At 51.8% G+C, this 26,086-nt stretch overlaps 1 protein-coding gene across 1 annotated transcript; it reads left to right on the top strand.

Annotated features, from left to right (window-relative positions):
- Positions 1–4,508: 4,508 nt before the first annotated feature.
- On the top strand, positions 4,509–25,468 carry LOC101718756 (angiopoietin-4-like). Its single transcript, XM_087188584.1, has 6 exons — positions 4,509–4,800; positions 5,420–6,052; positions 19,232–19,387; positions 20,623–20,744; positions 22,131–22,396; positions 25,383–25,468. The coding sequence occupies exons 2-6, from the start codon at positions 5,747–5,749 to the stop codon at positions 25,466–25,468; spliced, it is 936 nt and encodes a 311-aa protein (XP_087044710.1). The 5' UTR covers positions 4,509–4,800; positions 5,420–5,746.
- Positions 25,469–26,086: the final 618 nt, after the last annotated feature.

Here is a 26,086-nt window from a genome sequence, read left to right as displayed (position 1 = left end):
CATCAAAAATGAGAAATTAGAGACATTTATAGCTAAATGAATGCACATTGAGGTGATACTCTTAAGTGAAATAAATAGGACAAACGTGTAAATACCACACAGTGTCTCTAGTGTGAGAAACTGAAAGTGTAACTAAGGACTAAAAGGTATAATAGATAATGTGAAATAGGAAGAAAAGAGGGAAAGGGGAAGGGGAAGTGGGAGGGCTAGGGGAAAGGAAAGAAGGGAATGGAATTAATATGAGAAAATGGAAAAATAGAAGCAACGTCTTTGTAAATAGGGAGGGATGGAGGGGTTGAAGGGAGGGCAGGGCAAGGGTGAAAAATAAGAACCAAGAGAGATTATGTAAAGGTGCAAATTTCCAAAGATGAATGTCATTATATTGTATACCTAAAATGTACCAAAGAATAAAATGAATAATTGATAATATGAAATAGGAAGAAAAGGTCCAAAGGGGTAGGGGAAGTGGGAGGGGCAGGGGAAAGGAAAGAAGGGAAAGGAAAAATTACGAGAAATGGAAAAAATGGAAACAATATCTTTGTAAATAGGGAAGGGAGGAAGAGTGAAGGGAGGGCTAGGAATGGGGAAAAAATAACCAAGATTTGTCATGTAAAGTTACCAGTTACCAATGAGAAATGTAAATGTATTGTACACTTAAATGTACCAATAAAAGAATTTAAAAACAAAAACAAAAAAACCCAAAGTGATAATAACCTGGAGGCTGTTTGGTTTGTTCTCAGTGTCCGGATGCCAGCCACTCAGAACAGCCCACATGGAAGCTTCCTGTTGTCCCTGCCCTGGGGAGGACAGGGTGATAACCTGAGTCTCTGCTTCGAGGCTGTTGCTCTAGCTCCTGCCCAATGGTGGGATTATTCATTCAACAATCATGCAGACTTCTCTGGGCCTGGCCAGAGGACAGAAGACAGACTGAGACAGTGTGGTCCCAGGGCTGGGAGGGCCTACAGGCTAGAATATGAGGAGCTGCCCAGCCTTCAGACCACAGGATGAGCTTGATGAGGAGATGGGGGCAGGACAGAGGCACTGTCCCCCTAAAGGCAGAAGGATGGACCAGCAGGCTTCTCAGAGAGCACCACAGCAGGGCGTGCGGTCATGGCGGGTGGGAGTGCAAGCAAAAGTTTCTGCAAGAACACAGGCCCTGCAGCCTCAGTCTCTGCTGCCCAAGAGTGTGAACAAACAGGAAGCTGGCCCCAAGCCGCCATGTCTGAGTTCCAAGAGTGACAAGGCTGAGACCGGAGCTTGCAGAGATTTGAAAACCTTGTGAAAATATGTGTTCCAAGATTTGTGTACTGACATTGCTCAGGGTGATGGGATTAGGGGACAGGGGGCTGGGAAGGGGTGAGGATGTACGGTGGAGCTCTCATGACTGGATTAGAGCTCCCCTAAAAGACCCTGAGAGCCAGCTACAGACACCAAGGTGGATTGAGAAGTCTCAGTTCCCAGCTGCTGCTCTGCCCTCAGTAGAAGACCAGCACCTGGGCTAGAAGAACAACAGAGGTGACCTGTCCATGAGGGGGCTCTGGCTGAAAACGATAAACTGTGTGACTTATGAGCAGCAGCTCTGGGCCTGGAAAGCACGAGGTGCTGCACACAAGCCGGGGCTTGGTGACGGCTGCTCTCTGTTACAGGGATGGCGCTTTCCGATTGGCCCTCACATGGCAGAGGAAAGGGCAGCTTTGGGATCTGTTACATCCAGGCACTAGTCCTGTTCCTGAGCACCCACCCCGTGACCTAAGCACCATGAAGGCCTTTCCTACACCATCACCTTGGTGACTGGGCATCAGCACAGGAGTTTGGGGGACACAAACACTAAAACTTCAGCAGGGGCAGTGCTGGTAGCTGTCATTTGTTGAGCACACACTGTGTGCCAGGCTCATTTTAACCCCTCTACAGGAATCAGGTTTTAAACCAGTTCAACACTGACAGGGAATTACTATTACTAACCCCACTTGACAGGAGAAACTGAGGTAGACAGATTAAGCAATTTAGCTGAGATGACAGCCAAGGGTAGATGGGATGACCAGAATTCCAATCCAGAGTCTGGCCCCTGTCACCCAGAATAAACAGCAGGTGCAGATGGAAAAGCATATTCAGGAATCACTGGGGAAGAACAGTCTGTGAGATGCCAGGCCAGTGGCAGGGGTGGGAGGGGGAGGCTCAGAACTCTAGGCAGCACTGAATGTGTAGCACAGAGCCCTTTGCTTGGAATTTATTAAGAATTTAAAATGATAGCTAGGTGTGATGGCTCCACACCTATAATACCAGAACTCAGGAGGCTAAAACAGGAGGAACACCACAAGTTTGAGGTCAACCTGGGTTACATAGTGAATTCAAGGCCAGCCTGGACTTCATAGCAAGACTGTCTCAGAAAGAAGAAGGAGGGGCTGGGGATTTAGCTCAGTGGTTTCACTGCCTGCTGTGCAAGCACTAGGACCCACATTTGATCCCTGGTACAAAAAAAAAAAAAAAGAGGAGGAAGAAGAGGAAAAGGAAAAGGAGAAAGAAGAGAAAGAAGATGTAGGAGGAGAAGAAAAAGGAGAATTTAAGATGGTGATAGAATATTAGAACAGATGATGTGGAGTGCTTGGAATAACTTCCAAGGCTTGGTCATGAAAGGCAATGAGGCATCCACCTGGCAACCTGGGGACCTGTGCCTTTGCAGCCCTGAGTGGCTCTGAGAGAAGGGTGGTGGCCTGAAGTCACCATGTTGGAGACACCACCTGAACAGACCAGGGATGCCCAGGTATGACAGATGAGGGAAGAAGCCTTTGGGATGACCCCAAGTTGGCCTCCATCTTGATGGCAACATCACCAGAGACCCAGGCAGAACTTCCTAGCTGGGCTGCTCCAAATGCTTGGCCCCTAGAAGCCCTGAGTATTTCCTATGAAGCCACTAAACATTGGGGAAACCTTTCAGCAGCCATAATAACTGTAGCAAAGAAGGGAGGAGGGGCCAGGGTGTGAGAATAGCAGTGTTCTGGACAGAGCATCACATGCAAAGGCCCTGAGGTCAGGGTAGTGCTGAGATGAAAGTGTAGGGCCGACACAGAGGCTTTCCAGCCCAGTGTACCCATGAGGCACAAGACTTTGCTTTTGGTCCTGCCTGTGTCCTTCCTGCCCAAGAGAATCCTGGTCCTTTTCTGTGGATTGAGCAATTTGTGCAACTCTGGGCTCCACATTGATTTCGCAAAGTCTGTGCAGGGAAGGAAGTTACATTCCATTCATTCACCCATTCATTCATGGATGCATTTACCCATCAGCAAGTTTGAATGCATCCCCTGTACTGGGAGCTTACCATTGTCATCTGGGTGCCACAGCAAGACCTCCATGCCCACTCCAAGGTGTGAATTCTATCTCCAGTGCCCAGACACAGAGATGAGGCCAAGAGGGCCAGGCCCTTGCTCACTGCCAGGACAGGGAGTGGGAGGCAGCGGGGCATCCGGAGTGGCTGAGCCTCCTTCTCTCTCCAATTCCTGGTCAAGCCCTCCCAGGCTGTGTGACCTTGGGCAAATCCTTCCACTGCTCTGAGTAAGGTTCAGTTTTGTCTTTTGTACAACAGGGTCCTATCTGCAGTGAAGGAAATGAGCAGGGCTGGGAGCTCTGTAAGGCCTGGAAAACATGATTGGAATCAACAGCAGCTCCTCTTCCAGCCACAGTCCTGTACCTGGCACAGTGTCCTCTCTCCCCTGATGAAGCCCTGGCTTCCTGCTGTCCCCAAGTAGCCTGGCCCATTCAAAACTTCATCAGGATTAAGGAAATCAAAAGGAAAGAGACAATAGCAAGTGGTAGTGTTGTAGTCAGAGTTTTGGCAAGGGAATACATTAAATATAGGACACATAATTTATAGGATTATTTTATGATAACTACTCAAAAAGTCAAATACCAAGGAGTGCAAGTGATTAACTTCACATTAAAGGCCCAAAGAATCCAGCCAAGGGCCTGGATCCCAGCAACATCCCACACAAGTCCAGCTAAAGGCTTACAGTCCAAGGTAATGTCCTCCACGAGTCCAGCCAGTTGTCTAGGTCCCACAGCATTGTCTCATCTTGTCCGTATTGAGGATCTGCACCTGGAAGGCCTAAAGGTGGAAGCCAGAAAACCTACACTAGTGAGATGAAGGATTTGTGGCACCAAGCTGAGGGATCCACACTGGAGCCAGGAAGTGATGCTTAAGGTGAAGATCAGAGCTCCCCTGAAAAAAACAGCAGCCATTCCCAACAACAGCTAGGCCTCAAGCTCCTCCTCTAACAAGAACAGCCTAGTTCAAATCAGGAAAACCATCTGCACAAAGCTTCTCCTAGAAAATCAATAGGCCACGATTCTCCCCCTCCTCTCTTTTTATAGCTATTGGTAACAATGCTCAGGTGAATCCTTCATGCCCAGACCACACTGATTCAGTTCAGCTGGGCGTTACAAGTTGACCATTAGTTAATCCACCACAGATAGTCAGCCCGGGCTCCCAGAGAAAGAGCAGGGAGAGAGGTGCCACAGTCTCAAGGAGCAAGCCCTGTCCTAATGGGGTTTGCATTCCGTGGGCTGGGGGAGGGAGACACAATCATGAACAGAGAATATTCACTCCGTGTTCACCAGGTGCCCCCACTGCCTTACCTCAATTAATGCTCCTCCCCTACAAGGTGGGAGGGGTTATTTTCTCATTCAAGAAGGAACCAAGGAGAGAGTGCATGACTTGCCCAAAGTCACACAGCTGGTAGGAGCCACATGTTGAAGAGCAAACTGGAAATCCCTCAGTCCCCATGCTGAGGATTCACCTGCAGTCCTCAGGTAAGACACAAGGGCTCCCCAGGTTTACAGATTAGGAGTGGAGGCCCAGTGAGGTCTCCTGGCCCCCAGTAGGGAGCAGGATTTAAGACCAGGGCCTCTGACTTCAGGGTCAGAGCCTGACCAAGATCCTGGTGCACTCCAAACTCTCCTTCCCATGTCCCGTCACCGTAGTCCAGCCTGCAGACAACCTATCCCAGGACATGACGACTTCTCATCATTCTCACTGCAACCTGGCCAGGACCATTCCAGGGCACAAGGCACCTCCCAGCCCTCAGGGAGAAGTAGGGATAGGAACCAGCTCCCCACTGGTGCACCTAGCTAGTTCTCTGAGTCTCTAGAAACACATGGCAGGGCTATCTCTCCATAGCCTCCCTGCTCCCTGCTCACTGGAGGTCACTTGCCCTTGTCCCAAGCTAACACGGAACCCAACGGGAATATGGAGAGGGTGAGAAGGAGGAACTTGGGAGCTAACACTTAACAACCTGGCCTTGAGAGGCAGGGCTGGGAGGGGAGACAGAGAGACAGGAACAGGAAGGGGCACAGATGCCCTGAGTTCAAAATTGTGTAACTTGTGGATATGCTATATGCCTATCTGCCCACTTTTCTTCTACTGCTCTAGGGGAGGCCAGGCCCCCACTGGATGTCACAGGCCTTGGGGGCAAGGCGGGCAGAGAAGTCACGGGCGGTTTGACTGCTTGGGGGCTGGAAGAAGAAAAAGGAAGGGACCAGAGCACTAAGGTGAGGAGCACCCTGGGAGTGGAGTAGAGGTCAGGAAGCCCTGCAGCTATGGAACTCTCAGTATAAATAGCCACAGACGGAGCTGGCCATTCAGGGGCTTGCAGCTGCAGAGGGTCTGAGGACGTGTGCCCAGGCACAAGGCTGGGCAGCAGCCAAGACAGCCTGTGGGGGCTCTGAGTGGACTCTTCAACCCATCACACATCTCTGGATGCTCTCTGGGCCAGCCATGCTGCTGGGCAGCCTCCTCCTTCTGGTGGGCACCATGACTGCAGCCCAACAGATGGGACAGCAAGCAGGTAGCCATAAGCTGCAGTTTCATTTCAAGCATGATGAGTGCAGCTACACCTTCTTTCTGCCTGAGCCTCAGCCCTGCAGCCCGGAATCCACCACTGTGGGGGGCTCCTGCATCCCCCAGAAGAACCAGCCATCCATGATGCACATGAGGCTGTTATTCCACCATCAGATGGAAAAGCTGGAGAATGCACTAAGGAACAGCACACAGAGGCTGCAGAAGGTATGGCCGGGCCTGTGAAGTATGGGCAGCTTCAGGGCTGTTACCATCAGCAGGTATAGCGTGTGCCCCAGAGACCTTGCTGGGCACAGAGGGCTGGGCTTTAAGGTGCAGAAATTGGGATAAGAAGCCTGATGGGGCAGAGACAGATCTGATGCCATACAATAAGACTGGGCTGCATGAGAATAGGGAAGCTGGCCCTTCACAGCCATTCATTTGGGCTGAACATGGGCCAGGCCCATTCTAGGTGAGCAAACAACAGGGAGAGAATGATTTATCCTTTCTGGATGAAGGTAAGAAAGAGAGCATAAAGAGTTGTCTACTGTGTCAGAGGGTGACACAAAGGGAAGGAGGGGAGGAGGGTGAGCTGCGGCCAGATCATTTGTGAGGATGTCACAGAGGAGGTGGCCTCTGACACCTGGGGACAAGAGAAGCAGGCATCTGCTGGTGCATTCCCACTGAGGGACACGTGAGTGCCAGGGGTGCAAGGAGGGAATGCAGTCGTGTACTTGGGGACAGTGAGGCCTGAGCACCTTGGGTGGAGAGGGCAGAGGGAATGATTCTTTTGGGAGTGAATCATCTATGCTGATGAATCAGACGCAAAGAGGCAGAGAACAACAGTCAAGGGCCACAGCAGTGTGGGTCAGGGCCAGGGCTCCTGAGGGATCCTGTTATTGTCCTTGTCCTTCAGTCAACACTGAGCACCTGCTCTGCACTCCAGTGAAGCAGAGTTCAAGGAGGCAGGCTTGACTCTGGAGCAGGGTGGGCACAGAGATGGCTGTGGGGTTCAGGGTACAACTTGCTGGGGCCCTAAGTAGGAGCTGCCAAGGGAAGAGGACAGGGCTGAGGGACTACAGGGTGCAGGGTGAGGACTGAGTGTGCTAAGGAGCAGTCAGGCTGGATAGGCCAGCAGACAGGAGATGACTGTGTTCTCTGTGAGAGGTGGAAGGACACATCTGCCCTTGTGAGTTGTTTAAGCGTCATGTCCATTTGGTGGAGTTTGTCCCCCTACGTGAGCATATTTACTGGCATTGTGCACAGACATCCAAAGCCATATGATACCACATGGTGTAATGCAATGGAAGTGGAACTGCGGAAAGATGATGTAGGAAGCTATATAAATGGAAGTTCTGGGAGACCCCCCCCCCCGCCCATTTTCCTAAAGATCCTCTCATGCACTCGCTGCATTTATCCATCCCCAGGGTGGAAGGCTTGCTGGATCTAATCTTGCCTTTGTACACATAGCCCTGTGTGAGCACATGCTGATACCTGTCCCTGCTCCTGCCCAGCCACTGCTCTCTGCCTCTCCCTCACACCTTTCCACCATCCCTCACCCACATGCCCTCCATTCCCCCTCACCTACTCTCATCCCCCTGGAGGGTGCACTTGGCCTCCCAGTTGAATGGGCTCCAGGCTGCACTGGAATCTGTATTCATCTCCTTCGACCACTGTTCCTAAGTCCCCTGATAAATCCCAAGTATGGCCTTCTCCTCCAGCCCCATCTTCACCTGCCTGTCCCCACCTCAGGAAGAGTTCTGCAAATGAGACTTGGAGGCTGTGGAGACCACTGTGCACCCACCAAGGCCCACACCTTCTTTTTTGGGCTCCTAGGGAAGGAGTCTGTCCTTGTGTACAGGCCACTCCTTGCTCCCAGGGTGTAGATCTGTTCCTTGTACCGCCCCCCACCCCCAGTCTCCTGCAGCAGTACCCCTCCACCCCCACATCTCCTGGACTTCTCTCTGTAGGTCCTTTCTGGGAAGACCCCAGTGTCTTCCATGATAGAAAAGAAGAAAGCAGAAGGACAGAAGAAGGGAGGGATGGGGGAACAGGAACCTCTTCCCAGGTCACGGGAGGCCACAGGCTCTGCCTCTCTTCTCCACTGCCATTTACTTTGTGTCCTAAGTCCACTTCAGTGCCCAAATTCAACAGCCCCAGCTCTAGCTTCATCTTCCCTGACTATTAGCAAACTTAACGTTAGTGACCAACACCATCCTTCCGGGAGCTGTCCCCCCTTAGCCACCCTGTGGACAAACTGCCTCTGTCTTCTGCCTGCTGCCTCCCCTGGCCCCAGATTCAGATGGATTTCATGAAGCAGCTCTGCTATCAGGCCTGATGTCACCAGATGACACAAGGTAATGTTGGATGCCAACAGTTGACACTGCCACTCCTGGCCATCACTGTTTGATGCCAGTTTGTGCTGATATCATAGGTCAACTATATAGGATGCTGGCCTTTGTTGGCTGCATTTCTCTTATTTTGGAAATGACTGATCTGTCTACACTACTCTGAATAAAAACCCCAAGTAGATTTCCAGGACTTTGGAGCCCACACTGCCCTTTCACAGGAACTCCAAAGTGAGTCTTAATTGTAACATGGGACTGTGCTATAGCATGGGAGCCTGTACACAGGAGGGAGCCTTCCCAGATTAAAATCCAAGAAGGGGCTGGGAAGTGTTGCTTGTATAGCAGATACAGGCCTATTTCAATGGAGGTGAGTGCTGAAAACTTGCTATGAATGCTGGGGATGCAAGTAAGAGGCTTAGATCCTTCCCTTCAAGATAGTAGCCACTGCAGGATGCCCTCATCCCTTCTTCAAAAATGCAACAGTATTCTCAGAAAGTGGCAGGAGTGATGGAGGGCCTGACTACACTCATGTTAGAGTGGAGAATGGTGCTTTGATAACCAGGGAGGACACTGAAGCAAATGGAGATACAAGGGGGAGCAAAGGGAAACAAGGAGGGAGGAGCAGACAGCTGCTGGCCAAGCCTCCCCTCTCCTCCAGGCACTTCTGGGTTTCACACCCAACCTCCAGCAAGGTCCACATTAAATCCTAAGTCAGAGCTCCCAACTCAACAGAATAAGAGTAAAATCCTGCATCCCTGGGAAGCCCTCTCCTAGACACCCATGTACCTCACCATGTCATCCAGGCCTTTGATCACATATCACTTCTCCGAGAGGCCCTCCCTCTCTGCCATAGTTATACTGGCCTGTCACCCTGACTCCTTCACTGCTGCTAATTTCCTAACACAGGTCACTATGTGATGGTCTCAAAAGCATTTACCCTTGGATGTGGGTCTTGGGATCCAAGAGGGCAGGGACCAAATCTGTTTTGCTCACTCCAGGTCCCCAGTCTCTCAACATCACTGTCACAGAGCACATGCTGGAGAAATCTCTGTTAAGTGAACAGATACATGAGCATCCTTCTATTCTCAGGCCATCTGCAGTAACACCAATTGGCATCGGATGGGATCCTGAGCCCCAAACTCCTAGCACTAATGCCTCAGAATCCTCCCCCAGAGTCCACAGGACCCCAAGTGCAGAGCTGCTGAGCTCCCCTCCCTCCCCCTTGGTGTGCTCTTCTCCTCCCCCTCTTAGGAATTCACAGCTGCCTGAGGTGCCAGAGTCTCCTCTGCCATCACCTCACCCCAGACAGCCGGTCCCTCTTCCCTGTGGCCTTGGCTTCTTCTGTCTTCTCCTGTCTCTCCTTGTCCTTCTCCTGCGCTGGCTCAGGCCTCTCCCCTCTCCTGGGACACAGCCATCCATGCATGCTTGGCTTCCTGTCCAAAGCCTCTCCTGTCCCTCTCTGGGTCCCCTGGGTGCCTGGCTGTTGGGAACTTTGGCTGAGCCCTGGGAAGGATTTCACCTGATGGCCTTGCGGGCCAGAAGGTCCCCTGTCCCAAATATTCAGCCCAAAGCGCAGTGTCCTCTCTAAGTGTCCCCCACCTAGCCTGGCAGTCCTGGGCAGGGGTCTCATCATCTGGAGCATGGAAGGTCTGAAGAGCACTGATGTGGGAGTCCACCCAACCCAAGTTCACATCTGGCCCTGGCACTTACCTGTTGCTTGGCCATGGATGAACCAGTCTCAGTTTCCCTGTCTGTAACGTGGAGAACATATGCAAGGGGTGGCTGGGGACACGCTGCTCTCAGCCTGCTCGTGGCTACACTCATCATAAGGACACAGGTGTCTCTCTGGGGCAGGACTGAGGGGCTCAGTTCCACTCATCGCTGCTTGAGCCCCTGCACCTGTGACCTCAGGTTTAGGCAGCGTTGGTCACACAGTCCAAGACTCACAGGCATCCTGGGACTTAGAATGTCACCAATCCATGTCTGTGTCCTCAACGGGTCCCCAGTCCTGCCAATCTCTGGTGGGATCCAGACAGTCATCTGTTGCACTATCTCCTGGAAAGGGGCTCCTTGGGTTGAGTGCCCCCTGCATGCCCCTTGGCATTGGTGTCCCTGCAGGGTCACCCTGTGCCTGTGGAGACTGCCTCAGGTCAGACGTGCAGGCCTGAGCTCACCTAGTTGTCACTCTCCTGGGGCCTGTCACCAGCTTGGGCAGCAGCAGGGCCTGGAAAGTGAGAGCTGCACACTGCAGCCCAGTGTGAGCATTTGAGCCCCAGTTCTGCCCCTTCCCAGCTGTGCCATGGGGCAAATTGCTTCACCTCTCTGAACATCAGTTTCCTCTATAAAATGAGGTGACACTAGTACCTACCTCTGAGGATTTACCCAGACAATGGCCAGAAAGTGCTTGGCCCAGGATAGGCATATAGCAAATGCTCAGTAAATATGGACTCTCCCTGGAAATAGACATGGATCCTGCAATTCTGGGGTCTTCTCTCTGCCCTCAGTTGGCTCCTTTTTCCCACCTTCTCCCCCTCTAGCTCTCCCCAGCCTGGCAGGGATACTCGCTGCCTACTCACTGCTAGGGCCTTGAGAGTCCTCTCAGTCTGGGCGTATCACAGAGCCTCTGCAACTCAAAGCTACCTTCTTGGGGTCTGCTGTAATCTCCTACAAAGGAGAGGAATGAGTATCAGAACATTGTCTAACATTGTCTTCATCACCACCACTGAGCTCTCAGCAAGACCTGTGTGTCTGGGGAGGTGCAGGGAGACTCTCCCTGCTGTAAGCTCCCAGCTGCCAATGCCTGCTTGGTCCATGACCCCGACTCCTCTCCTGTTCCCCCAGTGTCCAGATGAGGAAACTGAGGCAGAGAGGGGAAGTGAATTGCCAGAGTTATGCAGCAGGTATGGCCAACCTGGACCTCAAACTGCAGATTCTTTCTCCTCACTCGGGAAGGAGTCAAGGACACGTCAAGACAAAAGCTGGGGACAGTGGGGTGCTCCCTTCTGCCTGATATTTCCACGTCCCTGGCCTTCTGCATGCTGCCCATGCTTGGAGCACATGGGGCGGGGAGCCCCCTCCTCGTGCTGCTCCCTGTCCCCCTCTGCCTGCCTCTCCTCCTCTCCACCTTCTCTGCCCCCTCCTGCAAAGCCTCTGCTCAGTGACTCACATGGTGGGCTGCAGGGCTGGGCTGCACATCAGCTCTGAGCTCACCCCCTCAATGGGGTGAACAGCAGCCCCAGGAATGCCGAGCAGGGACAGGGTGCCAGGTTGGGCCACCCAATGCTTAGCCACAGGGCCTCCTGGGTGCACTGTGGACACTGGGACCCAGAGCCAGCCTTCACTCAGTGCCTCCCTGGGAGGTGGGAGCGGAGGGACACCTGGATGTAGGGTAAGGGCCAGGACAGGTAGAGCACCTGCCCATAGCAGGTTGCCAAGTTCTCCTATCCAGGAAGTGCCATCGTCCTCTACCTTCTCTCTGTTCCCCACAGAATGACCCTTACTATGGACAGGAAAGAAAGGAAAAACCAGGTCAGGCAGTAGCCCCAGGCTGGGCTTGGACCCTCTTGCAGGGGCCCTGATTTTTCCTGTGCGCCCTCTCTCTCTCTCTGTCTGTCTCTGTCTGTCTCCTCTCTGTCTGCCTGTCTCTGTAGTCTCTCCTTGTGCATCCCTCAGGTTCTCCCCTGCTAGTCCCATGGCCATACCTCATGCCTCTACCTCCTTGGGTGTCCAAACTGGAGACCCAGGAACCAAGGGCCCTATGACTGGCGGTCCCCACCCCAAGCCAGGCTGCTGGGCTGGGATTTCTCTCTTCCAAGATCTTCTGCAGCCAAGCCAGGCCAGGAGGGTCAAGGGCTGGACAGAGCCCCCACAACCTGGCACTGCCCCAGCCCCTGCAGTTAGCTCCAGGTCCCTGATGTCAAACCTCAGAATAGGGTTGGCCCTAGCCCAGCCATCTCCAGCCCTTGCCTTGCTGAACTGGGGTCAGAGGAGCATCCAGTGGGTATCTGGTGTGGGATCTGGGCCAGGAGACCCTCCCAAACTGTCTGGGACTCCCAGCTGTCCTAGCCTTCCCAAGTTGCCATTAAATTCTTGTCATTTTCAGCCTTTGGATATCCAAACAAGAAGTGAATCTGGTTGCCCAACTAAATATCTTGGAGTTTGCTTTCTAACACTGCTGCTAGCTTCTTTCTCAGCAATTGGGCACTGGGGCAAGGGTGGAGCAAGCAGCTTCTGCTTCTTGGAGGAACAGGATTATTTTCCAAGAAGGGGTCTGGAAATCTGGCTCACATGCCCTCAGCCTAGAGAGGACCAGCTAGTCGGTGCCCAGGTGAGACTGGGGAGCCTCAATTGCAATATCCCCCTGGCACCATCCTCCTTAGGGAAGGGTTTATTTATTTGCTCACTGGCTGGTTCAGGACATCCTGTAGGGCAGGGCCTTGTGTTTCTACCTCTGTCCTTCCTGGCCCAAGCGCTGCAGCTGACTGGGATGCATGCATTCTTCTCCTCACAGGAAATCCAAGCAGGCAGCCCAAGGCCTGGAGGCAGCTACACCTCCAGCCAGACTCTGGTGTCCTTTTCTTAACCTCAGAGTCAGCTGAGCCACCAGTGGGATCTGGGGCAGACAGAGCTGGAGTGAGGTGTCATATCCTGGGGGACAACTGACCACCTGTGGGACCCTAGGAATGTTACCTGCATTGATTGACTTCTCTGGGAAGTGGAACTCAAGAGGGTCCTGCCTCCCAGAATGAGTGTTGGACAAAGACAAGAGAAACGAAGGCAGGCATTTACTGAACAATCACTGGGTGCCAGACAATGTCCTATGTGTTTTGTGCAGATGATTGCATTTACTTTTCACAGTGACCCTATGAAATGAAATTGTTTGTCCATGAACAGATGGGGAAACTGAGGTACCAGAGGTTAGGTGAGTTGCTTAAGATCACACAGTCAGAAAGGATGAGGTCAGATTCAGTCCCAGGCCATCTGATGCCAGAACCCATGTTCTCAGCCATTTGTTGAGTGTCTTGATTACTTTTCTCTCTTTGCTGAGACAAAATATTGACACCCAAAGTTAAAGGAGGAAAGGTTTATTCAGGTCACTGTTTGTAGAGGTTTCAGTCCATAATTGGCTGGCTCCAAGGCAGGGTGACAGAGGAGCAACAGTTCATGGCAGTGGAAGACAGCAAAAATGACAAGAGACCTTAACAGCATCTTTCTGCCCCTTTTATCTTATTAAGACTACTTAGGGCAGGTGGCACTCACGCCGTTAATCTTAGTGCCGTTGGGCCTAGCCCCACCATGAGTCAATCACACACTCTAGATTCAGCCATCGCTGAGAAAGCATGGAGCTTTGGGGGGACATTTAATCACAAGCCATAACAGCTTCTGTTCACTCAGCTTTGGATCTGTGAGATGCACAGCTCCACTAATGTTTGCAAAATGAGCCTCCACATTCCCACCTACCAAATGGTTGCAATGGTGCATCCTTGCCTAGGTTTTCTGTGAGGCCACGGGAAGAGTTCGGGGTTCTGCCTGGTGCTGCTTCCACTGGCAGGGCAGTGTGACAATCACCATTGCTCCTTCTGTCTTCCGGGATGAGCGTGCTGCTCTGTTGAATACACACAGGGCTTTCTCTGAGCCAGGCCTGTGATAAATGTTTAATGGTGACTCATTAAACCTCCTGGTGCTCTAGAACATGAGGACTATTCTGATCCACATGTATTGAGTGGAAACTGAGCCCTAAGAAGTGAGGGACGTGTGTGTGAACCCAGGCTGACTGACTCCAGACCACACACTCTTAACCATCATGGAAACCACCTCTTTGTGCCCCCATTACAGATGGGGACATGGAGTCTGGGGAGGGAGGGGCTCGGCCCCATTTATTGCTGGGAGGGCAGCTTTTGATACCCTAGCTCCACCCAGGAAGAGCTGCTGTCCTTGTCAGTTACTTAGACTCCCTGTGGTCCTCTATAAAATGTGTTGGTCACAGCTGCTCCCTTGGATAGTGGGACTTATCATACAGAGGGGCCAGAACAAAGTCCTGCATATATCAATGATCAATAGGCATTTGCCAAAGTGGATACATCACTCTGTCCCCTGAAAAGCCTGTCTCACAGGGGCGAGGAGAGAGTTCAGAGTGTGGGGATTCACTTCCCCCCAATGGAACTTCTGGTTTCTATGAGATAGGGTACAGTGAGGAAGACTGGACATCAAACCCCACATAGACAAAACTCCTGAGCTCCAAGGTTCCTGAGACACAGAGCCACAAGAGGACAAGTGCTGATGAGGAAGGAACCCTGGCAGCACCACCCCATCTTCTGGGGACCTCCAAGGCTTGATCACAGACTGGGTCTGCTGCTCCTCCCCCAAGTTTTTCCCCAGAACCCTTGTCTTCCCTGTGGCCTCTTACCTGGGACAGACACGGGGCCTATACCCATGAGAGATGAGGCAGAAGGCAGGACAGTCACAGGTATTTAACAAGTTCGATTAAGCACCTACTATGTCCAGATACTGTGCTAGGCCCTAGAGCAAACCAGATGAGAACCCTAGCACCTTGGAGCCTAGATTCCAGGGGCATCTATTTTATTCCTCCCAGAGCCCCATATTCCCACAGGGCCACTGAGGCTCACAGAAGCCACATCACAGGCATCTAAAGGAAATGGCCAAGCCACGATGGGAACAGGCTCCCTGCTCCCAGCATAGCAAGCTATGCCCAGACCAAACTCAGGGCTCAAAGTTGGTGACACTGTTGGGGAACAGAGGGAGCCTATTAGATCAGCTCCTGAGGATGCTCAGCCTTGTTCTTTTCCTAGCTGTGTACTAACCCATAACTCAGACATAGCAGAATTAGTCACATCTTGATTGGGTAACCACACACCCTACTTTGCATGGGTCATCCTAGCAATGCTGCTGACCACCCAGGAAGTAGGAGCTGGGATTATTACCATTCCAGGGTATTGGAGGGCAATCAATCCTCCGACTGCCTAGGAAGGGGGATGGCAAGGGCTAAAGAGAAAAAAGATGATAGAGACTTTCGTAATTTCAAAGTATATGGGGGGCCAGGAGGTCAGTGTCTCAGAGCAGCAAAGACAAAAACTCTCTGAGCTTGCCATCATTTATTGGGGACATACAATAATTGGTGGGAGCATCAGGTGACTTAGCGGGTGGTAGTAATCCTATGTCAATGTGGATCTTATGCTGATGATTTTAGGTCACGAGGTTCTTACATTGAGGAGGACTATAAGGAGAGCATTCTTACAATAGTGGGTGGGAGGAGTTAAGTTGATAAGGAATTTTTTGTTTCACCCCAGGTGAAATCTTTCTCTTACTACTCAGTTCTCAAGGAACCAGGATGTGTTTAGCTGATGTAATCTTGCTCTTGAGTATCACAGCATCATGGGACCATTGAGGTCTCAGCTGTGACCAGAGGCAAAAATGGAGCTATGCTTTGGCATGTCATTTCCGGCCTGTAGGTAAGACTAGGTCTGATCGTAATTTAATTGTGAAGTTATTTCTCCCCAAAATTATGTGGAAATGCTCCCGAAATCAGGGGAGAAGTCCTGTCACGTAGAAGTATTGCCCAACGCCACCTAGCTGGTAAGTTGAAAGCTGCCATACAAGCGCATGCCCATTGATTCAAACCACTACTCTCTGCTTTAGCTTTTACCTGCAGTTGACAACTGCCTTCACCAATCACAGAAAAGATATGCAGAGCAGATCGTGGTTACTGCTCTCCCTTTTAGTCTTTAAATACCAGCCATACTCCCATCTACCACAGGGCTTTTGTACTTGCCTTTTCCTCTGTATTTAATCTTCTCACTCCTGACCTTCGCACAGCTGGCTGTGTCTCATCCTCTCGGCTCAGGTGACCCTAGCTCTTGAGGCTTCCCTTGCCACCTAGTTTCGACTTGGCTCCCACCCCACTCATTATCTTGTGGCCCACTTATTACCTGGTTTATGTTCTTCTCCGCACTTGTCACTATCGCAATCTAATTAATTCATTTAGTAGAAGGGGTCTGGAATCAGAAACACTTGCCCATTTTGTTCATTCTTGACTCGCTGTGTCTAGTATAGAGCCTACAAAAATGAAATTCAAGAGCACTAGTTTGAGCAAACATATTTCACGCTGTAATGTAATGTATTGGCATATAGGACATTTTCTAGAATCTGGTGCTGTTGGGCTTTTTTTTTTTTTTTTTTTTTTTACTGAGGTATAATCCACACATGGTAAAATTCAGTCTATTCATGTACAGTTCTGAGTTGAGTCATGTAACCACCACAAACATGATATAGGACATTGATAACCATTCCACAAACTTCTTCTCTGTCCCCTATGGTCAGTCCCCACCCCTAGCCTGCAGTTCCTGTCAATCACTGGGGATGATGGGGTAAGTGAGCAAACTCTAATTCACAATGGCAATCACAGTGGGCAGAACTTCTAGTGAGTTGAATGTGGCAGGTAAGAAAAAGAGAAGTCAAGGATTAGTTTGGAACGTTGGAACTGAAGGGAGCCTTGGACTGAGATGGGAAAGTGGCTGAGAGCTTCAGCAACCAGGGGGTAGGAGTGGAGAGACCAGAGGTCTGTGCTGGATGCTCTATGCTTCAGATGTTTGTTGCACAGAGAGGAAAGGTGGTGGGTCTTTCAGGTGGGCCATGAAGATGGCACTATTACCACAGAGGGGTCAGAGGAGCAGCTTCCACCCTTGGGCAGGGCCCTCATGCATTGGGTCCTTGGGTCCTCTGGCATCTAGTACCAGGTAAAGCTCATTGATCCTTCTCAAAAACACATAAAACAAAGGCACAAGAAAGCATAGTAATATTGCAGTTGAAATCTAAATATAAAAAAGCAGCCTATGATAAAGTTGTAGCATTATCCAACAGTAGCTTTGATACTGACCACAATTCCAAAGTTATATGAGAAAAAAACCCATATTTGAAGACACAGTGAACCACCGTATGAAAATATTTGTGATTTCTATTGGCCGTAAAGTCACAGGGCCTGTGGGACAGCTCTGGGTTGCGGTCTAAGCTCATAATTGAATAAAATGTTAATTTAAAATTATACATTAGTGGACAAAAAGGTGAAATTTTTCTCCCTCAAGTTCATGGAGCCACTGAATGCTCTCCACAGACCCTGTGATCCTATGTTGAGGATCCTGGCCTGGGGAGAGAAGGTAGAGAAAGAAGAAGACCCAGGACTGGGCCACCAAAGCCCCCAGCATGTCGGAGCCTGATAGAGCAGAGGGGTGGCCAGGGACAGGAGGAATGCAGGACAGAGGCCTCTGGGAGTGCTTCCACTGGCCACACTGCTGGCAGGCCCAGCAGCACAGGATGAGAAGTGTCCCTTGAGTGTGGTAACAAGCAGAGCCTTGACAAGGTGAATGGAAGAGTGAAGGGGATTCCTGGGGCTGGAGAGACACAAAGGGAGGTAAACAGAAGGATTCAACATTATAGGTCACTTTTTGAATTTTTGTATGTGTGAAATACACCATTAGTATATGTTAAATTTGTAGGGAGTAGGGTTGGTGTGGAGGTGAGAGAATGGAGTTTGGTGCTGCAGGAAGCAGGGAAACTGGAGAGACAGCTGGCGGGGCTGTGGGTCATTTTCAGGTGGGAGCTGGGAGAGCGCATCTGTGCATTGGGAGGGACTGGTAGGGCATGAGGAAGGAGCTGGGATCTGAAGGCCAAAGGCCTGGAGAAGCTCTGGTCCCTGAAGTCTCTATGCCCAAGGGTCTCACACTGGAGCCAGCGTCAGACTGAGCCAGAGGCTGCTGAAGGGCAGACTGCTGGGCTGCCTGAGCCCCTGAGTCATAGAACTGGGTGGGCCTGGAAACTTGCATTTCTAACCAGCTCCTAGGTGGTGCTGATCTTGGAGGATCTTGGAGGAAAGCCCTGCTCTAACAACCCTAGCACCGCCAGGTGCACTCTGGGGTGCACAAGGATATGTGACCTGCAAAGGCACTGTCAGAAGAGGCAGGGCAGGGGGCGCCACAAGACCAAGGAGAAGAGGAGAGGAAGGAGGCAGCAGCCAAAGCCTGGACCCCAGCCCAGCTCACCACCTCTCCCTGGGGAGCCTTGGTTTTCCCAAGGAACCTGGGAGCCACCCTGTGGGACCTCCCTGAAGACTGAGTGAGAGGGTGAGGGAGGGAGCCAGGGACAGGGTGGGGAGGGTGGCCTGAGCCAGTGAGAGCAGAAGACAGGAGACCATGGAGTGAGGACAGAGGGAAGGAGGGAGAGCTCCTCTCTGCCTGCAGGCTCTGAGCCTGAGGACACACTGTTCACCTTTATAACCTGAGCCTCCAGGCCAGCCCTGCTTCCTGGCTCACAGGAAAGAGCAGCTCTGTCAGTGAAATGCAGGGTGATCCCAGGGCCCTTGGGGACCAGGATCCAACCGTGCTTCTCAGACAGACAAGGCCAGAAGTTAGAAAGCACAGCCTGGCAGATGGACCTGCAAACTGTACCAGGGAAAGGTGGTTGCCCACCTGCTGGCTGCTTTCCCCTGGGAAGCTGGGGCCAGGGCATGACATGGAGCTCGTGCTCTGGGTCTTGCTGCTCCCCTTTAGCATTAATTCATTGAGCAGATGTTTATTTAACATCTGCTGTCTACCAAGCATTGTGCTAGACCCAGAGATAAAGCGGTGAAGTAGATCAAGTCCTCAGCCTTGTGGACTTGACATTCTAGAGGGCAAGAGAGACAACAGAGAGATAGACATGGTACAAATTCAGGGAGTGGTAATTTGAATGTGGTAGGAGGCCTGCTAGGGCAGGAGGGGAAGTGTCACTTTGGCTTTTTCTCTGAGTGAGATAGCAACATGGATGAATTGAGCAAAGAGGGTGTGGCTTCATTTAGGCTTAACAGGATCCTTCTGGCTATGCAAGGGAGGATGGTAGAAGTCCAGAGATCAGGAGAAAGCTGCGGGGATGGTCCAGGCCAGGGGTGGCAGTGGCCTGACCTGGCACATTCGGAGCCCCTGGCTGCTCTGTGGCTCCACATGAAGACACTTGGGAGGGACAGAGGCTACCCTGACCCCTGTCCGTGACCCAGTCCCCTGTCTCCCTGCAGCTGGCAGAGAACATCCAGACCCTCTTTGGGTCAAAGCTGCAGCAGGCCCAGCAAAATATAGTTCAGAACCACACGGCCCCCATGCTGGAGCTGGACACCAGCCTCCTGAACCAGACCACAAACCAGACCCTCAAGCTGACTGACATGGAGGCTCAGGTAATGGGGAGCATGTGGTGGGTGGCCAGGCTCGTGTCTTGCCTTGACCTTGGTCCCTGGCTTAGGTCAAGGCCTCTTCTGGGTCATATGCCCTTGGCACCCCTCCATGAGGACCCAGTCCCATCACTACTGCCCTCTGGGCTGTGGGTCCTGTGGGGCTGGACTATCATGGGCCCCGCCTGGCTTTTTGTCCTGTGTGTGTGCAGTGCCTGGGCTATGCTGGGCACCAGAGACAGAGAGACACAGTCCTTCCTCTTGGGGTTTTAGGTGCATAAGGAAGATGCATGGTAAAGAGTCTTTTAGACTTCAGGGGCTAAGGACTTCCTGAGCAGTGGGAGGGAGAGAACAAGGGAATAAACAGGACACACATGCAACCCTACCTTGTGGAACTTATCAAGAAAGCAGCAGAATGAGGATTGTGTAGCCTACATGGTGACTGTGCTGAGAGAAGACAATGGGAACGTGATGTGCTAGTCACGGCGGGCAGGGCAAAGCTACCAATGCTGCTGCCAGGCCAGGAGGGACCACTGAGGAGCAGCACTGAAACAGGGCTCAGTGGGCAGTGTGTGCCAGATAGGGATAAGAGTGCCTCCAAAGGCAGGAAGTGGGAGGATGGAGGCAGCTCCAGGAATGTAAGGACAGCAGTGTGCTGGATTGACCAGGGGAGAGGAGCAGGTGGGGCCACCGAGGTGATGCAGGGAGACAGTCATGGGCCTGGTGAAGTATGGTGAGGACAGGAGGAGCAACAGGGGAATCGTGAGAAGAAAAGACACATTTGGAAAGGCTGCTGAGCAGGAAGGTACTAGAGGGGACAAGGGTGGGCCAGGGAGCCTTGTGAGGATGCCAGTGTAGGACACTGGGCAAGAGATGACAGAGGCAGGGGCCATAGAGGGGGCCATGGAGGGAAGAGGTCAGGGACCATTTAGAAGGGGTGGATGATGGCACTTGACAATGGAGAGCATGTGGGGTCAGGGATGATCCTTCTGAGGCCTGAGAGCAGGAGGACTGGAACTGTCCCGGGCAGTGACGGGGAAGGGCCAATTCAGGAAGCAGATCATGTGCTCAGGCAGGACCTGTGTGTGAGTAAGTGCACAAGTGGCCTCAAGGAGTAAGGACTTGGAGGGTGGCTCTTGGTCAGCAAGTGTCAGGAGTGACAGGCCTGTCGGCAGGCTAATGGCAGCTGGCAGAGTCCTGTGGGACTCACACAGCCCCCACCCTCCTGTTCCCTGATACAGGTCCTGAACCAGATGTCACACATGGAACACCAGATGCTGAACACTTCGCTGACCACTGACAAGCTGGAGAAGCAGCTGCAGAAGCAGAGAGGCACACTGGACCTGCTGCATGGCCACAACAGGTGGGTGCTAGCACCTGGTCCTGGTGGGACAGGAGCTGAGCCAGGACTCAAGCTTGGGACCCAGGCCGGAGCTGAGGCTGTGGCTGTGGTGGCAGCTGGACCCAGGTCAGTATGTGGGATGGGACCAGGGCCTGGTTTAGGACTATGAGGAGGGACCATTGTTGGGGGCTGGGGCTGAAGATGGGCCTCGACCAAAGTGGTAAGGACTAGAATCAGGCTTGGAGCCTAGAAGATCTGAGAGAAGGGTGGGCAACAGCACTTGGCTGGGGCTGAGCTGGGGGCCAGGCAGGCCTAGGGCACATCCCCCAGCATTGAGTGGGGGCAGAGAAGGGGAATGTTCTTAGGGCTTGGGACACCTTGTTTCTGTATTTCTGCTTTTGTTCCTTCTTTCTCTCTTTATTTTATAAACTTTAACTGCTTTATTAAGATATAACCTACATATCATACCATTCACTCTGTGCATTTTAATTGGCCTTAATGATTGGCAAATAAATAAACCTGGTCTAGTCCACCTATTCCCCTTCCCTGAGGACACCACAGTTACCAGTTTCTAGTATGGAAGTCAGAGTCCCTTCACTATGTGTAAATCTGCATCAGGGAACATCTTTAAATTACAAAGAAAAAAATAGTCTTGGTGTTCAGATAAGGTGGAAAAGCCTGACCCAAAGCCCCCAGATTTTATCTTGGTTTTGAGTTGAATGGAGAATAAACTATTAAGGTCAAGGTTTGAGGGAGCCAAACCTACTCAGTGAACAACCTTGTCAATAGTGCGAGATAGTTACTGCATGCATGTGCTTTGTACAGGGCCCAGCCACAGGACTGTCCCCTCTCTCTGACTTGAGTGCCATTAGTAGAGCTTCTTAATCTCATTCACCTACCCCAAGTTCCAGGTGGCAAGAACTGTGGCATTTTCAATCACTCTGAATTGGACAGTTCCTTGGAAATCTGCAGAGAAAGAAGTTGCTGTCAATAAGCTCATGATTGGTGAAGACATCTAGAATTCTAGAATTCCAGTGTGCTCAATTTGTAATTTTAATTTGGCACCTGGGGCAATTTCTTCTGCCCTGGCTGGATTTAGTTCTTTGTCTAGAGAATGGGTTTGTAAAACTGGATTGAGAGTAAAACACTCCCTTCCCACCCCTTCTCAGCCTCTGGGGTTCTGGAGCCAGTCAATGGCTACTTGGGTGGTCCTGTCCCAAGGGTCTGACCACTATCCTCCCATGAACCCCAGTGCACACCACTGCCCTCCCCAGTCCATGCCTACTACGGACATGGAATGTGGGACAAGTAACCCTAATCAGGATGCTCCACCTCTCTGGGTCTCCCTGTCTGGTTATGAATTTGGGGCAGGACAACAGGCTCATCCCTGTGCTCCCCACCCTGCAGTAACCTGGAAACTCAGTTGGACAACATGGAGGCTCACCAGAAGGCCCAGCTGGAGGGCCTCCGCAGTGAAAAGGAGAATTTGTGGCAGCAACTGGACCAACATAGCAGCAGACTTGCCCGCATCCGTCAGGGCCTGGAAGCTCTGCGCAGTAACTCCAGCCTCCTGCAGCAGCAGCACCACCAGCTGCTGAAGAGCCTGCAACTCCTCAAACGCATGGTGGAGCAGAGCCCAGGTGAACTAGTGGGGCTTCTGGGGCAGGAGGCTGGTGAGGAGCGGGGGAGGCAGGAAGGAGCCCTGCTAAGCCTCCAGGGTCATCTTGGGCTTGGTCTCATCCTGGGAAAGGCCACGTCCTTAAGGCCATCTGGACAACAAATAGCAATGAGCAGTAATAAAAATGGCCACAGCAATGGCCCAAGAGAAGCCGATCCAGACTGCCTTCTGACTCCACAGTTCTGCCCCACCCCACCCCACCTCTATCCTCAGTTTCCCCATCTGTTCAGTGGAGGTGATGGTGTTAAAAAGGTCAGCAGCAGCCTAACTGACAACTTTGGGTTCCAGGCTTCACCTTTCAGCCTCGGTTGCTTGCACTTGCCCTACCACTCCCTGGGCCTCAGTTTCCCCATAGAATGGGGGTGTGGGACTCAATCCACCTCCAAGAACTTCTCTCCTATTAATGCTCTACCTCAAAGCCCAAGAAGACCACAGGGAAGGCAGGAAGCCTCCCAGCCCAGCTTGAGAAAGGAGCAGAGTGCCTGGCCTGCTCCTCAGCACTCACTGATCCCAGTGCAGCCCACTTGGGGGCCAAGTCTTCCTGATTCCAGCTTCCTCACTCAGTCAACAAATGTTGCTTCCTCACCCACTGAGTGCCAGACCCAGAGCTGGGTGCAAGAATCCAGCAGTGCACACAGGCACTGTCTCTTGCAAATGTACTCAGCCTTTCTGCAGGCCTCAGAGGGAGGGAGGGAGGAAACACTTCTTTGTTGAGTGCCAGCTGAGTACAGGTTTCATGTTCAGTATTCATGAAGCTCCTTAGTAGAGCTGACCTAGGGACTGTGCTAAGGAGGGGACTTTCATCTGAGCCCAGAGGATGTTGTATGTGGGACAGTGAGGGCCTCCTTTTAGGAAGTAGAGAATGGCTGGATAAGAGGGAAGTCAGAGAGGGGCTCCTACTGCTGCTACTCAGTCATGGGAGCCTAGGGAGCCTTCAAGGACAAGGAATCCAGAAAATAAAGATGGGAGTCCAGGCACCATGCTGATAGGAACTTGGGGCAGAGGACCCCACTGTGGCTCCATCCTAAGACCAGCAGACCCAAGGAAGCCACAGGCAGTAGAGCTGGGTGCCTTCCAACCCACAAGATATGGAGTGACCAGATGTGGAGGGCCCTGTGCATGGCAGCGGGACTGCAGAATAAGCCCCATGGGTAATATCTGTGGCTGAGCCCAAGCACAGGGCAGGGGCCCTCTCTCCCCACAGGCTCAGAACAAAACCAGTCTTCAATGTGCCCAACTGCTCAATAGTGTGTGGCAGGTTGTGTCAGCACTTTGCCACAGGCACCCTTTGCACAAAGGCCCTCCACTATTACCCAAAGATGATTGGAAGGTGCTTTTGCCCTCCTATGGAGACACAGAGTCTCCACAGGGTGGGTTGACAGGCAGAAAGAGATATTGGCCTTTCAGTGGAATTTCAGCCCTGGCTCTGTCACTTGCTTGCCCTGGGACATTGCATACTAATTTAATCTCTCAGTTCTCCTCACTTGTGAAATGGGGATGATAATCTCACAGAGCTCTTGCATGGAGGATGAGATGAGGCCATGGACAGGTAGGGGCTCAGCAAGGTGCTGTTGACTGGGGCCAGAAGTGGGTGAAATGAATACAGATTCAGATCCCAGAGACTCAGAGGGAATGTAGGTTTGGGTCACACTATGCTGTATATCCTACCAGTACACCATGTCTTTAGGTCCCACTCCCCTCCCAACCTTTTTCCCAAATGTAAATAGGCAACTAAAATCCCTGAGCACAACAGTGGTGTTTATTTCACTTTTATTGTTACTGTTATCATTATTGTTTTTGTTATTGTTGTTGACTAAGGAAATTTGCAGTGCATAGAGTGATGGATGGGATAGTTGGAATTCTCAAGCCCACTTCCAGCTCAGCCCTTGCACTGCTATGGGAAGCATGGCCTGTCCTTTCTCCTTTCTAGACCAGCCCCGTCCTCTGCTTGTCTGCACTCCAATTCTAATGAACCATCTGGAGCTGGGGGCTGCTGGGAGGTGGGCAGTGGAGACCGCTGTGTGGGAAATGTTATGCACAAGCCAGGATTGACATAGGTCCTAGTCCTGTCATTGGTGGTATGGCTACAGCAGCCCCCTTCTGACAGGTGCTCCAGATGCAAAATCTGGGAGCCACAGTTTGGGTTAAGGCACAAACAGGAAGTCCCACCTCCTGGTAGTCTCCTGGCTCCTCCCTGGTATTTACATCTATCCATCTGGATCTTTAGCCCCATCTTTGGTTATTAGCCTATCCAGATTTTGGCTTCCGGTGGAATCACAGCCCAAATCTCTAATTGGTCCTGCTAAATAATCTAAAGGGAGGATTGCAAATCTATACATTTGTTTTTCACCAATAACTTTTCCCGGAGGTCCATGGGTATTGGTAGTTTCTAAGTCAATATTTGTCAGAGATCTGAAATACAATCTAGAGGGAAGAAACATGGGCCCTTGAAGACCCGTGGCCACCCCCTGAAGAAGGCAGATTGAGGTCATTGTGCCCAGGGCTGCAGCCAGGAGGGGAGCCCAGAGCCTCACATCCAAGTAAGCCCCAAGAAGGGGGGACTGTGTCCCAGCTGGCTGGGTGCCCACAACATGAGCCCTCAGCCTCCTGGTCTGTGGAATGGGAAGCACCTTGCTGGAGTGAGGGCTCCCTTTATCTTTGAAGAGCCTAGATCCTCTTCTCTGGCCTCCCTGCTTTGAGCCTCCAGTCTTTCAGTCTCATTCTGGCTACAGTGTTCTTCCTGGGCACAGCAGTCGGGGCTCGACAGCTGGCACTCAGAGCCAGCTGGCCCTGGTGAAACAGCCTCCCCTCTTCCTTCCTTGCTCTCTCTCTGCCAGCCTGGTACCACCTCAAGCAGCTAGTGCTCTCTGCAGAGACTCCACACTCATGGTGTGAGCAAGCCACATCCCTTGTGCCCCTGTGCCCTTCTCACACCAAACTGCCCACTTTGGAGCCTTTACCATGCTGTTCCCTCTGCCCAGAACACCGCCCCTTCTACAGCTGGGAAGTCCTGCTCACTGCTCATGTCCAGGCTATCACTTCCTCCAGGAAACCTTGCCGTGTCTAGCTCATCTCCCCATCCCTGCACCTCTCCACCCAGGACCTGCACACAAGAGGCAGGTGAGCCTGCCAGTCTCCTCCCTCTCCTTGCTCATCTCCAGCTGACTTTTGTTTTGTTCCATTGCTGCCTCCACAGGTACAGCTGTGCAGAGGTTCCTGGACTGTGAGGATATCCGCAAGTTTGGGCTCAATAAGGATGGTGTCTACATCATCTTAGTGCCCAGTCTGAACCAGACCAAGAGGGTGAGGAGGGTCCTGGCATGGGGAGATGTGAGTCTATCAGTAGGTGTTGATCTGAGAGCTTTCCAGACGAGTCTTCTTCAGCATTGAGTTGGCCAAATGAGATGCCAGTAAAGTGTGTGGGGGCTGCTTTGTGGAGCCCTTATCCAGGCAGAGGTGAAACCTTGGAGCAATGCCCAGAAGTCCCCAAAGTGGAAGTGCTGCCCTCCAGCGAACCCTCTCATTGGGGTAGCAGGAAATAGCTCTGTGCTTGTGAATGTCATGCTCTCTGATAAAACAAGCAAACTTTGCAATTCCAGGAGCTCAGCACAAAGAGGTTTATTTCCAATTGAGGGCAGGAATTGGGGCTCTACTCTATTAAGGACAGTAGTGACTGGTGCCCATG

This window comes from Heterocephalus glaber, unplaced genomic scaffold (assembly GCF_053883595.1).
Source record: "Heterocephalus glaber isolate CG9 unplaced genomic scaffold, H.glaber_assembly_v1.0 deba00001532, whole genome shotgun sequence".
Classification (NCBI taxonomy): Eukaryota; Metazoa; Chordata; class Mammalia; order Rodentia; family Bathyergidae; genus Heterocephalus; species Heterocephalus glaber.
Note: the sequence above shows the minus strand (reverse complement) of the source record. Positions and strands in the feature narration are given on the sequence as shown.

Bases quoted from the DNA above. Each gene is read 5' to 3' on its own strand.
- LOC101718756 (XM_087188584.1), top strand. From the start codon at position 5,747: ATGCTCTCTGGGCCAGCCATGCTGCTGGGCAGCCTCCTCCTTCTGGTG. The intron at 6,053-19,231 runs GTATGGCCGGGC...GTCTCCCTGCAG, and splicing joins GCACACAGAGGCTGCAGAAG to CTGGCAGAGAACATCCAGAC. The intron at 20,745-22,130 runs GTGGGTGCTAGC...CCCACCCTGCAG, and splicing joins CTGCTGCATGGCCACAACAG to TAACCTGGAAACTCAGTTGG.